The sequence below is a fragment of the Thalassophryne amazonica genome, chromosome 2 (genome assembly GCF_902500255.1).
Source record: "Thalassophryne amazonica chromosome 2, fThaAma1.1, whole genome shotgun sequence".
In the NCBI taxonomy this organism is placed as follows: domain Eukaryota; kingdom Metazoa; phylum Chordata; class Actinopteri; order Batrachoidiformes; family Batrachoididae; genus Thalassophryne; species Thalassophryne amazonica.
This window is the reverse complement of record NC_047104.1, coordinates 96,352,992-96,367,336: the sequence shown is the minus strand read 5'-3', so window position 1 is coordinate 96,367,336 and position 14,345 is coordinate 96,352,992. Positions and strand designations below refer to the sequence as shown.

The 14,345-nt window shown below is 44.8% G+C and overlaps 1 protein-coding gene across 2 annotated transcripts in view; it reads right to left on the bottom strand.

Moving 5' to 3' along the window:
- Positions 1-14,345, bottom strand: part of mindy2 (MINDY lysine 48 deubiquitinase 2) — a 65,854-nt gene that overhangs the window by 18,189 nt on the left and 33,320 nt on the right. For both annotated transcript variants that reach the window (XM_034190101.1, XM_034190109.1), the window contains exons 4-5: positions 8,701-8,859; positions 478-580 (exon numbers count right to left, since the gene is read on the bottom strand). In XM_034190101.1, coding sequence (XP_034045992.1) covers positions 478-580; positions 8,701-8,859 — 262 coding nt within the window. The remainder of the gene's footprint in view (positions 1-477; positions 581-8,700; positions 8,860-14,345) is intronic.

Genomic DNA, 14,345 nt, shown 5'->3' with positions numbered 1-14,345 from the left:
TCCCAAGCCCTGCCTGACTGGATACCACTGCTCCCACCAGCTCCCTGTGTCGCAGCCTTGATTCCGCCTGCTGGACTGCCTCATGAGCACTCCACTTCCTACCAGTTCTTACTTCAATGCCACCTGAGGAGACTTTGCTGTCACTGGAGTCTCTATACAGTAGCACCTCTCTTGTTCGGGTAACCATAAACTCCTCCGTTAAACTACTAAGAGGTAGTTTCAGCTTGTTCTTCCTCCCGTACAAGGCGATGCTACATAGGCTTTGGGGTAGGCCCAACCACTTCTGCAGGAAATAGCTGACCTTCCTCTCAAAGCACTCAACGGTGGACATTGGCACCTCATAGTGCAGTATGATCCAAATATGACTCCTTCAACATTTTCACCCAGTACTAATGACTTTGTTCATGTTTTATTGCAAAGGGATAAAAGGAAAGAATGAGGTGGAGGAGAACAGCAGCATGCAGAGAAGGAACTTACCTTCCCCTGCCAGCTCACTGTTGTCCGACTGTTTGCAGAATATTATCTTCTCCACCAGCTGATTATAACTACAGTTACCTACTGCTTTCACAATGTCTTGCATCTGCAACAATAGAAAAATATATATGTATATACTGGTATATACTAAAAGAGTTTAGTGGTTTTAGGAATTATGACCTGGCAAACAGCATCTGAAATTACGTTTGAAGAAAATCCATGTTTTTATTTAATATGTCATGTTGATTTTTTTTCTCTGAACGTTTAATGTGATTTTAGAAATTTTAATAAAACAAAACCTGAATTTGTTTTGTAAAATGTGATGTTATAAACAAATGAAAATGTGTAAAATCTCAAGGGGGTCAAACTTTTTTACACCACTAGGCACACACACACACACACACACACACACACACACACACACACACACACACACACACACACACACACACACACACACAACGAATGTGTACAATGATCACGTCTAATTAAATCTTCACAAAGGTTTAAAGAACTGAATAAAGTAGACTCGTGTGACCTGGACCAGCCCGTTCATCACAGCTCTTTTACCCCTATTCAGTACTTTTGGGGTCCATTGGACAGCATGGCAATTGCTTTCTCCATAATGTGCTCACTAAAGTCCTGAATAGGGTTAAGCAGCATACAGAAAGAGAAAAGGCCCCAAATCATTGAAACTTTGATCTGAATGCTGAAAGTATAATCACCTTTTTGTCTATTTGTAAGTGGAATTCATGAATAGGATTGTTGGTCCAGATTCCATTGATCCTGTGGCAAGATATCTGTTATCAGGATCACAGTACACTGCACCTGGAAAGTATTTACAGCGCTTCACTTTTTCCACATTTTGATTGTTTATGTTACAGCCTTATTCCAAAATGGATGAAATTCATTTCCCCCCTGAAAATTCAACTCACAACACCCCATAATGACAACATGAAAAAAGTTTTTCTGAAATCTTTGCAAATTTATGAAAAAAAAAATAATAAAAACAAATCACACGTACATAAGTATTCACACCCTTTTTCAATACTTTGTTGATGCACCTTTGCCAGCAAATTACAGCCTCCAGTCTTTTTAACATGATGCCACAAGCTTGGTGCACCTTTTGGCAGTTTTGCCCATTCCTCTTTGCAGCACCTCTCAATTTCCATCAGGTTGGATGGGGAGTGTCGGTGCACAGGCATTTTCAGATCTCTCCAGAGATGTTCAATCGGATTCAGGTCTGGGCTCTGGCTGGGCCACTCAAGGACATTCACAGAGTTGTTCTGAAGCCACTCCTTTGATAGCTTGGCTGTGTGCTTAGGGTCATTGTCTTGCTGAAAGATGAACCCTTACCCCAGTATGAGGTCAAGATCGCTCTGGAGCAGGTTTTCATCCAGGATGTCTCTGTACATTGCTGCATTCATCTTTCCCTCAATGCTGTGTAGTCTCTTAGTTCCTACCACTGAAAAACATCCTCACAGCATGATGCTGCCACCACCATGCTTGACTGTACGGATGGTGCCTGGTTTCCTCCGAACATGACGCCTGGCATTCATGCCAAAGAGTTCAATCTTTGTCTCATCAGACCAGAGAATTTTGTTTCTTATGGTCTGAGAGTCCTTGGAGGTGCCTTTTGGCAAACTCCAGGGAGGCTGCCACCTGCCTTTTACTAAGAAGTGGCTTCTGTCTGGCCACTCTACCATACAGGCCTGATTGGTGGATTGCTGCAGAGATGGATGTACTTCTGGAAGGTTCTCCTCTCTCCACAGAAGAATGATGGAGCTCTAACAGAGTGGCCATTGGGTTGTTGGTCACCTCCCTGACTAAGTCCCTTCCTCCCGATTGCTCAGTTTAGACAGGCGGCCAACTCTAGGAAGAGTCCTGGTGGATCTGAACTTCTTCCATTTCCAGATGATGGAGGCTACTGTGCTCATTGGGACCTTCAAAGCATCAGAAATGTTTCTGTACCCTTCCCCAGATTTGTGCCTTGAGACAATCCTGTCTCGGAGGTCTACAGACAGTTCCTTTGACTTCATGCTTGGTTTGTGCTCTGACATGCACTGTCAACTGTGGGTCCTTATATGTAAACAGGTGTGTTTCTTTCCAAATCATGTCCAATCAACTGAATTTACCCCAGGTGGACTCCAATTAAGCTGTAGAAACATCCCAAGGATAATAAATGGAAACAGGATGCACCTGAGCTCAATTTTGAGCTTCATGGTTGTGAATACTTATGTACATGTGATTTCTTAGTTTTATTATTATTATTATTATTTTTAATATATTTGCAAAAATCTTAAAAAAATGTTTTCACATTGTCATTATGGGGTATTGTGTGTAGAATTTTGAGGGGGAAAATTAATTTAATCCATTTTGGAATAACCTATAACATAAAAAAAAAAAATGTGGAAAAAGTGAAGCACTGTGAACACTTTCCAGACGTATTGTAAAAGAAAAAGGCAGACTCACAATAAAAGGAATCTAGAACAAAGGTCAACGTTCAAACAACAAAGGTAAGATCTTGTTCTATTTCATTCCTCCTGACCGCCAGAGGGCGGTGCTTTAGCACCTGGATAACTACATGTGCGCAGCACAGAGGTCGAGAATATATACCAACAAAGTCACGCCATTGGATGTGACCTGGGTGACGTCACTGGTTGTCTTTATATACCAGACGCACCCAGCGCTCGCTTCTTTTCTACATTCTCGCATTCTTAGAGGTTGAGAACGCATTTAGCTGCGATTGCCGCTCTCGCTTGTAGCCTCGCAAACCCACTTCCGGTTGGAGCTACGTGCACTGCACACGTCCTCCAGAGGATGCGAGACACGGCTTCACCGTTTTATGTATTCTTTGATTGACGCCTGTCGTGAGTACGCCTTCCTAAATGCCGGGTGCGCGCCTTTGCCGCTGCCCTGCTGGGTATTTTCCTCTTAGCTGTGTTGTTTAACCCCATTAATTACGTGGTAGTGTGTGTATCAGAACCAGTATAGCGTACTGTGTTGGGCTTGCCGTGAGGGTTTTTCACTCCTTGAAGTACTTCGTCTGCACTGCCGCCATTTTGCTAAGTTTAACAGCTCCGCTAGCAGCTAGTTTTGTTGTTGTTGCTCTAAGTGACTTAGCACTTGGGCTGTGAGTTTTTTGGCTGTGTGCATCGTGTTATTACTGTGGCTGTGAGTGTTTCATGCTCCGGGCCTTGTATTAGCTTTTACACTGCGAGTGCTGCACGCTCCGTGCCTCGTGTCGAGTCTGCGGCTGTGAGTGCTTCACGCTCTGTGCCTCGTGTCGAGTCTGCGGCTGTGAGTGCTTCATGCTCCGTGCCTCATGTCAAGTCGACGGCTGTGAGTGCTTCACGCTCCGTGCTTCGTGTTACTATTTACACTGAGTGTGATTCACGCTTTGTCTTTCCATCTGTAACCGTCAGGGCTTGCATTAGTCATCTGCACGCAGTCCACAATGTTGACAGGGCCTTTGTTGCATGGCTGTAGTACCTGTTTGGCTCCCTTGAGCCCAGATGATGGACATATGTTTTGCCCCTCGTGTCTTGGGATCGGACACCTGAGGGAAGCCCTGACTGGCGATGCCTGCCTTAATTGTGCCAGCATGCCACTGGCAGAGAGATCTGCTAGACTTGCGGCATTGGAAAGTGGAATATCTAGTGCGACTTTGGCCTCCAGCCCCAGGAAGGAACCAAAGCGCCGTAAACGCCCACATGCAGGAGCCCCTTCTGCTAAGAAGGTTACTCATGACCATACTTTGGCTGAAAAGGTCGAAACGATGACTGCTGAGTTTGCTCAGATTAAGTCCTTGCTTCTGAATCTACAGCCTAGGGATGCAGTGACAGTTCCTGTTGTCCCTAATGAGGCTGACCAGACCAGTGTAGTTACTCAGGAGGAAGATGTCGTGTCTATTGCTGCGACTGATTCCTTGTACATGACAAGTGATATAAACTGTGTGGAGGATGAGGATGAGAGGGGTCTTTCTCCAAGCCATTCATTAGTGGGCTCTCACACCTCTGAGGCAGAGTCCCTGCCGCAAACCGGACCTAGACTATCCTTTGTTAAGCAAGCTGTTCAGTTGGCTTTATCCAGGCTTGGGGTCGACAATCCCCCTGCGGAAACCACTGCTTCAAGTGCCTTTTTCAAAGTCACGCAGAAGCCTGAGTTCAATGTTCCAGTTTCACAACCATATATCGAGGAGCTCCAACGATGTTGGGCGGACCCCAAATCATTGACCCATCTATCGCAGGACTGCAGAGCCCTTAGCTCTATGTGTGATTCGGCGCAGTATGGTCTGAACCGTATGCCCGCCGTTGACAGCATTATTGCGAACCTGGTTGTGGCTCCAGCTGATGCTGCTCGGCCGGATACCCACTGCCCACGACCTCAGTGTAGGGTCACTGATGACCTCCTCACCAAAAGCTATGACATAGCTGCTCGCAACGGTCGCCTAGGCAACTCACTGTCCCATTTAGCCCTTGCCCTCTCAAAGTCTTTGAGGGAGGCAGAGGTTGATGATGCTACGCAAAGTCTTAGTGATGCCTCACTCCAAACCTTTGCTTATATGTCCAGAGAGCTTGGCAGACTGATGTCAACCCTTACCATCACTAGACGTCAGGTGTGGCTTGCGCAGTCCCCCCTGTCCGAATCCTGCAGAGGCACACTCCGTTCACTGCCGGTTCTTCCAGGCCAAGTATTTGGACCTGCGGCCCAACAAACTTTGGAGCGTGCTGTTGAGGCTAGTAAATCTCGGCAACAGTTTGTTGACCTACACTGGTCTTCCAGACCTCAGCCAGTCAGACGTGCTACAGCTTTTCACTCTACATCCAGGCTTCCGCTGATTCCCAGAGCTGCACGTGCTTTCGCAGTTGAGGGCCAGCTCTCCCAGCGGCATGCCTTTCGGGAGCCTACGGGCAAACCCAGGAGAACTGAACGGTTTCACAGAGCTTCCAGTAATCGCGCCCAGAGGTCCTCAGGGATGCGAGGCAGAGGTGGTCGGGTCTGACTGCCAACGTTTGGCCCCCAGCCGTTTTTCAGGAAATCAACTCAGCCACTGGCAGGCTCAAGTTCAAGACCCATGGGTCATTTCAACCTTGTTCGAAGGTTACAGAATTCAGTTCAGATGTCGTCCTCCAAAGTTCAATGGGGTGAGGATGACTGTTGTTTCCGACTCGGTGCAGTCTGCCGCCCTACAACGGGAGATTTTGGAACTCCTGGAGAAGGGGGCCATAGAGCCAGTTCACAGTTCAGGGGGTTCAATTTACTTCCTTGTTCCAAAGAAGGATGGCGGCTTTCGTCCTATCCTCGATCTCCGACGTCTGAATCGTTATATCAAAGTGCTGCAGTTTCACATGCTCCGCACGGTAGACGTCCTTCAAACTATCACACCAGGAGACTGGTTCACAAGTGTCGACTTAAAAGACGCCTATTTCCATGTGCCAGTGGCGCCTCGTCACAGGCAGTTTCTCCGCTTTGCTTTTGAAGGTCAGGCATACCAGTTCAGGGTGCTTCCTTTCGGCCTCTCTCTCGCCCCTCGTACATTTACCAGATGTATGGCTGCAGCACTAGCCCCACTGCAAGCTCTTGGATTAAGAATCCTACCCTACTTAGACGATTGGCTTGTCTGCGCTCCGACTCAGGAGCAGGCGCACAACGACACAGCTCTTCTACTGCACCATGTCTCTCATTTAGGACTCACAGTGAACTTTGCAAAGAGTTCTCTTGTTCCCAGTCAACAAACGACCTTCATCGGCATTGCCATCAACTCCCTGACTATGACTGCATCGCCATCCCCGCAGAGAGTGGACGATGTAATTTGTCTCATCTCACACATTCAATGGGCTGTGACGCTGCCTTTTGGTTTGCTGCTCCAGTTGATGGGCAAATGGACTGCAATGTCGCTAGTGGTACCTTTGGGACTTCTGTTCTTACGTCCCCTACAGATTTGGATCAACAACCTAGGCCTCACCTCAAAGTTGCATCAGCACAGGCTTGTACGACTCTCCAACCAGTGCCTTCTGCACCTCAGACCCTGGGGGAATGTAGACTTCATCTGCAAGGGTGTCCCTCTAGGCTCCGTCCCTTCTCGCCGAGAGGTGGTTGTTACAGATGCATCACTCAAAGGTTGGGGGGCCCTGTGGAATCACAGGATGGTGAGGGGTGTCTGGAGTCCTCAGGAGGGACTCCAACACATAAACGTACTGGAGCTTCATGCTGTGCGACTGGCTATCCAGCATTTCCTCCCGGCCCTGAGAGGAAGACATGTTCTTGTGCGGTTGGACAACACGTCAACAGTCTATCACATAAACCATCAGGGGGGGCACCAGGTCCAATCACTCACTGGCAGAAACTCGGAGACTTCTCTTATGGGCGTTGCCTCGCCTTTAAAGTGTCAGAACAGTGCTGCGAATTTACTCTCTAGACAGAAACCACCACCAGGAGAGTGGAGACTGAACCCGATTGTGGTCCAAATGATCTGGCAGAAGTATGGTGTAGCGGAAGTGAACATTTTCGCTTCAAGCACCTCGACACATTGCCCACGGTGGTACTCCCTCTCGGAACCAGACAGCCCGCTGGGGCAGGATGCATTGGCTCACCCGTGGCCAGACTGCCTCCTTTATGCCTTCTCTCCTCTCCTCTCCCGCTGCTGATGTTGACGCTGCACAGGATAGATCAGAGCAGCCACAGGGTGCTGCTGGTTGCTCCATTCTGGCCGGGGAGGATTTGGTTTCCCATGATTTACAAACTCCTCGAGGGGGAACCTTGGGCTCTCCCGGAGAGGAAGGGTTTGTTGTCACAGCTACAGGGGAAGATTTGGCACCCTCACCCAGAACGCCTTCAACTGTATGTGTGGCCGTTGAGGGACCGGACTCCTTGTTAAGTTCTTGTGACCAGGCTGTTGTTCAGACTACCCTTAATTCATGTGCTGCTTCTACCAGGGCTTTGTATGACAACAGATGGAAGCTGTTTGCGCGGTGGTGTGAGAACCAAAAGTTAGACCCGGAGCGTGGGCCCTGTGCCTATTCTCCTCAAATATTTACAAGAACTGCTGGAGAAAGGACTTTCTGTCGCTACCTTGAAGGTTTATGTTGCTGCAATCTCTGCCTGGCACGTCTACGTTGATGGCAGGTCATTGGGTTCACACCTCTAAGTGTGTCGTTTTTTAAAAGGTGCTCTACGTTTGCGGCCTCCAAGGCTTGCACGCGTACCTTCATGGGACCTTCCTCTAGTCCTGGAAGGTTTAAGCTTATCCCCTTTTGAACCAACTGAAAGTGCTGATCTGAAATGGGTGTCAGTGAAGACTGCCTTTCTACTTGCACTGTCTTCGGCTAAGTGTGTGGGAGAGCTCCATGCCCTATCTGTCTCTGGGGACTGTTTGCGATGGAATTCTGATGGATCTGGGGTTACGCTGTGGCCTAATCCGTCCTTTTTACATAAAAGAATTTCAACCTTTCACGTTAACCAGCCAGTTCCCTTGGCTGTGTATGCCCCGCATTCTGATCCAGGATTATCTGTTTCAGGTTCCCTGTGTCCTGTCTGAATGTTGAAGCAGTACATTAGTGCGACTGCCGAGATCATTCATTCCTGAATGATCTGGAATGAAATAGAACGAGATAGTTACGAATGTAACTACGGTTCTATGAATTCCGGATGACCGCCAGAGTTTCTTGTCACTCAGAGTCTTGCGAGTTAATTTCGAAAAGAAGCGAGCGCTGGGTGCGTCTGGTATATAAAGACAACCAGTGACGTCACCCAGGTCACATCCAATGGCGTGACTTTGTTGGTATATATTCTCGACCTCTGTGCTGCGCACATGTAGTTATACAGGTGCTAAAGCACCGCCCTCTGGCAGTCATCTGGAATTCATAGAACCGTAGTTACATTCGTAATTCTCGATTTACATCTGCACCACAATGTAATCAAGTCTTCCTTGAGCCAAAGCCTACTTCCCCAGCAAATTGAATTGAAATTAATTTTCTCCTTTTGGAATAACCTGCTGACAAACAATGTAACAAACAAATGGAAGAAAAACCTAACTTCCTGACAGAAGTAATAAAAATAATCACAAAACCTTTAGAACATTGTTGAGGCTTAATTTCAGACAAACAGAAAAACCCTTTTACAGTGCGGCGAGAGATGATCAAGGACAGTCAAACACACAACAATGCAAGTTGCTTTTCAGTTAGGTGAAGTGATCACAACAGTGATGAAGAAGTTCCAACTTACCTGGGGGTCAACCAGCCAGCCGTGGTAGAGAGGGATGTCCAGCAGATCAAACACAATGCACTCTGGGGTGTACTCGAAGACTCGTACCCCTGTAAACTTCACATTCACATCCAGGCCAGTCTGCAGCTTGTGCAACACTGCCATGGCATCACTCATGTTCTGGTTGACAAGGAGAACAAAGATGCAGCTCATTAGAAACAAGATCTTTGTCACACCATACAGTCAGAAACTGTGTATAGTAAAGAGCATTCTTGACCTATATTAGGTTGCATTTAACCTTTATAGCTGTTTGCACATAATTTGCACGGTTGTAAATAGTTTTTCATACCTTTCCTAGAAATATTTCACTTCCACATAGTCAGGCACAATGTGTAACACAATGACTGCAACCTCAACTAGCCAGTTTTTTGTTTTGTTTTTTTCAAAATTTTTGACATCATTATTTCAGTGAAACTAATATGAGTGTTTAATGAGGGTTTTTGTACTTGTTGCGCTTATCAGGCTCATCTTTTTTTTTTCTGAAAATCAACTTAAACCACAGGAAGAAATGGAAGTGTCTGCCCGGAAACGACATTAAAACTGTGTGAGCTTGAATATGAGTGGCATTTCCCGTTGATACAGTCAACAAATATTTTATTCTTCCATAACAGCAATCAGCTTAACAAAATTACAACTGAGTGCTACAGCTCCATTACCAAACATGCACACAGCTGCATGTTGAGGGTTTTTGTGCTCATTTATTCACCACTTTTCATGAAAGGTTAACTGCTTCAAATGTGATGCAGCTGGTAAATAAACTTGCAGGCTCTATACTGTACTTCCTAAGAGTAGTGAGCTGCTCCAGCTGTGACCCTTGGTGAGCAGAACTGTGAAGAAAAGCCTTCATGTGGCCCACGAGGGTGTGGATTAAGACGCTTAGACACAGCACTCATGGTGGGATTAGAAGAATTTGTGTGACAGACCACATCCCTTCACTTTAGGACAGAGCCTTTCAAAGAGGAAGGGAGCTCTGCTGTGATGATTAGCACTGCATCGCTTGCATTCATCTGCGCTCATGTTGGGGGAACATCGGCAGTGCACAACCCTGGGGGCGCCTTCAATCTTTCATACATTCATATACAGTGAGGCAAATAAGTATTTGATCAACTGTCGATTTTGCATGTTTTCCCACCTACAAAGAATGGAGAGGTCTGTAATTTTTATCGTAGGTACACTTCAACTGTGAGAGACAGAATCTAAACAAAAAATTATTCAGAAAATCACACTGTATCATTTTAAAATAATTCATTTGCATTTTACTGCATGAAATAAGTATTTGATACAATAGAAAAACAGACCTTATTATATGGTACAGAAACCTTTGTTTGCAATTACAGAGGTCAGATGTTTCCTGTAGTTCCTGACCAAGATTGCACACTGCAGCAGGGATTTTGGTCCACTCCTCCATACAGATCTTCTCCAGATCTTTCAGGTTTCAAGTTTCAGCGCCCTCCAAAGATTTTCTATTTGGTTCAGGTCTAGAGTCTGGCTGGGCCACTCCAGGACCTTGAAATTGTTCTTACGGAGCCACTCCTTAGTTGTCCTGGTTGTCTGTTTCGGGTCATTGTCATGCTGGAAGACTCAGCCATGACCCATCTTCAATGCTTTTACTGAGGGAAGGAGGTTGTTTGCCAAAATCTCACAATACATGACCCCATCCATCCTCCCTTCAGTACGATGCAGTCGTCCTGTCCTCTTTGAAGAAAAGCACCCCAAAAAATGATGTTTGCACCCCCATGCTTGACGGTTGGGACAGTGTTCTTAGGGTTGGACTCATCCTTCTTCTTCCTCCAGACACAACGAGTGGAGCTGATACCAAAAAGCTGTATTTTGATCTCATCTGACCACATGACCTTCTCCCATGGCCCCTCTGGATCATCCAGATGATCACTGGTGAACTTCAAACAGGCCTGGACATGTGCTGGCGTGAGCAGGGGGACCTTGCATGCCCTGCAGGATTTTAAACCAAGACGGTGTAGTGTGTTACTCATGTAATCTTTACGACTGTGGTCCCAGCTCTCTTCAGGTCATTGACCAGGTCCTCCCATGTAGTTCTGGGCTTTCTCAGAATCATCCTTACCCCACGTGTTGAGATCTTGCATGGAGCCCCAGACCAAGGAAGATTGACAGTCATTTTGTGTGTCTTCCATTTTTTAATGATTATGCCAACAGTTGTTGCCTTCTCACCAAGCTGCTCGCCTGTTGTCCTGTAGCCCATACCAGCCTTGTGCAGGTCTACAATTTTGTCCCTGGTGTCCTTAGACAGCTCTTTCGTCTCAGCCATGGTGGATAAGTTGGAGTGTGATTGATTGAGTGTGTGGACAGGTGTCTTTTTACAGGTACCAAGTTCAAACAGGTGCAATTAATACAGGAAAAGAGTGCAGAATAGGAGGGCTTCTTAAAGAAAAACTCACAGGTCTGTGAGAGCCAGAATTCTTGCTGGTTGGTAGTTGATCAAATACTTATTCATGCAATAAAATGCAAAGTACTTATTTAAAAATCATACAATGTGATTTTCAGATTTTTTTTATTCTATCTCTCACAGTTGAAGTGTACCTATGATAAAAATTACAGATCTACATTCTTTGTAGGTGGGAAAACTTGACAGTAGATCAAATATGTATTTGCCTCACTGTACATGTTGCATGTTGCATAAGGGTCCGTGCAGGAAATGACAACAAACAACATCTACATTATATCCATGGAGGACCTTAGTGCAGCCAGTTTCATAAAACAAGCATTTCCTAAAATTGTTAACATGTAACAGATAATGAACAACGCAAGTGGCAGTTTTAACTGCTAAATGCAGCAGCAAAAAAATTAAAGCATTATCACTGCTGTTGAAAAATACATAAAAGAAAGCAGCAGTGCTGCTCAGTGTTTTACATTAAGCCAAAAAAAAAAAAAACCAAGGTGCAATTAAGAACACATTTTATCACCACATAAAAAAATCTCTCATTATCTTTTTCTTCTGTTGCATACAGTTGTATGCAAAAGTTTGGGCACACCTGATAATTTTCATGATTTTCACTTATAAATCATTGGCTGTCTGGATAAGAAATTTCAGTTAAATATATCTTATAGCAGACAAACACACTGATGTTTGAGAAGTGAAATGAAGTTTCTAGTATTTACAGAAAGTGTGCAATAATTATTTAAACAAAATTAGGCAGGTGCATAAATTTGGGCACCCTTGTCATTTTATTGGTTTGAATACATTTAGCACTAATTATTAGAACACAAAATTTGTTTGGTAAGCTCACTGACCCTTGACCTTCTTACACAGGTGAATCCAATCATGAGAAAGGGTATTTAAGGTGGCCATTTGCAAATGTTTCCCCTCTTTGCATCTCTTCTAATGAGTGGCAACATGGGAGCCTCTAAACAACTCTCAAATGACCTGAAAACAAAGGTTGTTCAACATCATGGTTTAGGGGAAGGATACGAAAAGCTATCTCAGAGATTTCAGCTGTCAGTTTCCACTGTAAATTATTTTTTCATTTATATAACACCAAATCACAACAGAGTTGCCTCAAAGCGCTTCACACAGGTAAGGTCTAACCTTACCAACACCCAGAGCAACAGTGGTAAGGAAAAACTCCCTCTGAGGAAGAAACCTCAAGCAGACCAGACTCAAAGGAGTGACCCTCTGCTTGGGCCATGCTACAAACATAAATTACAGAAACAATTCACAGAACAATTCACGGACAAAAATACAAGAAATGCTATTGGAGCACAAGACAGGAGGGTTGCCAACACAAATACAACTCCCATCTCTGGATGGAGCTGCACCTTAAACAGAGAGAAAAAAACAGAATCAGGCACCAGAAAAACAAAAAATACTGTATAATTTGCCAGCATTAAACAACATGAAAAACAGAAGAAATACTAAGGTGATCGCCGGCCAATAGCCCTAAACTTCACTAAAAGACCCTGAATTTAGATAAAGTTGAGGCCGCAGCCCGCTCCAATTACTACTAAATGAATTATAAGAGTAAAAAGTGTAAAACAAAACTGTACCAGTATGCTAGCCATATGAAAGGGAAAATAAGTGCATGTTAATTCTGGACTTGAAAATCTCCACAGAATCTGACTGTTTTATTGACGCAGGGAGATCATTCCACGGAACAGGGGCATGATAAGAGAAAGCTCTGTGACCCGCAGACTTCTTATTCACCTTAGAGACACAAAGTATTCCTGCACCCTGAGAATGTAAAGCCCGGGCCGGTACGTAAGGTTTAATTAGGTCAGCTAGGAAAGGAGGTGCCAGTCCATGAATAATTTTATAGGTTAGTAGCAGAACCTTAAAATCTGATCTCACTGGGACAGGAAGCCAGTGAAGGGATGCCAAAATGGGTGTAATGTGGTTGTACTTTCTGCTTCGTGTCAAAAGTCTTGCTGCAGCATTTTGAACCAATTGGAGACCCCTAATGCTAGACTGCGGTAAACCAGAAAATAGAACATTGCAGTAGTCCAATCTAGAAGAGATAAATGCATGGATCAGGGTCTCAGCATCAGCCATAGACAGGATGGGATGAATCTTCACTATATTTCGCAGGTGGAAGAAAGCAGTCCTAGTAATATTTCTAATGTGGAGGCCAAAGGACAATGAAGGATCAAAAATTACCCCAAGGTTCCTCACTTTGTCAGTGTGATGTATGACACACGAGCCGAGGTTGAGCGTTAACTGGTCAAATTGATGCCGATGTCTCACTGGACCAAGAACCATCATTTCAGTCTTATCAGTGTTTAAAAGTAGGACGTTTCTAGACATCCAACTTCTCACTGCTGCAAGGCAATCTTCTAAGGATTTTATGTGAACGAGATTACCAGCAGTTATTGGCATGTATAACTGAGTATCATCTGCATAGCAGTGAAAGGTAATCCCAAAACGCCGCAATATGTGTCCAAGGGGTGCTATATAAAGTGAGAAAAGCAGAGGGCCTAAGACAGACCCTTGTGGAACCCCAAATTTCATGTCACTAAGGTTGGAGGTAGTGTTACTGCACAAAACACAGTGAGAACGACTGCTCAAGTATGACGTCAGCCATGCAAGGGCACTCCCAGTAATCCCAAAATGATTTTCCAGCCTATTAAGTAGAATATGATGATCCACTGTATCAAATGCAGCACTGAGATCTTACAGCAACAGAACCGTAGTGGTGTCCGAATCCATTGTAAGCAGAAGATCATTCACCACTTTTTTGAGAGCCGTCTCTGTGGAATGATATTTTCTAAAAGCAGACTGCAGTGGCTCAAAGAGATTATTCTCAGTAATATAGTCTACGAGCTACCGTGACACCACTTTTTCCAGAATTTTAGAGAAAAATGGTAGATTTGATATCGACCGATAGTTTTTCAATACACTAGGGTCAAGAATAAGTTTCTTAAGTAATGGTTTAATCACTGCAGATTTGAAACATTTAGGAACAGATCCAGAAGTTAAAGAAAGATTAATAATTTCCAGCACAGTCGGCCCAAGGGTGGGCCACAAGTCCTTAAACAGTTTTGTTGGTATAGGATCAAATAAACAGGTTGTGCTTTTTGTTGACATTACAAGTTTTGTCAGCATGCCTATTGAGATACTATCAAATTCTGTAAATCTA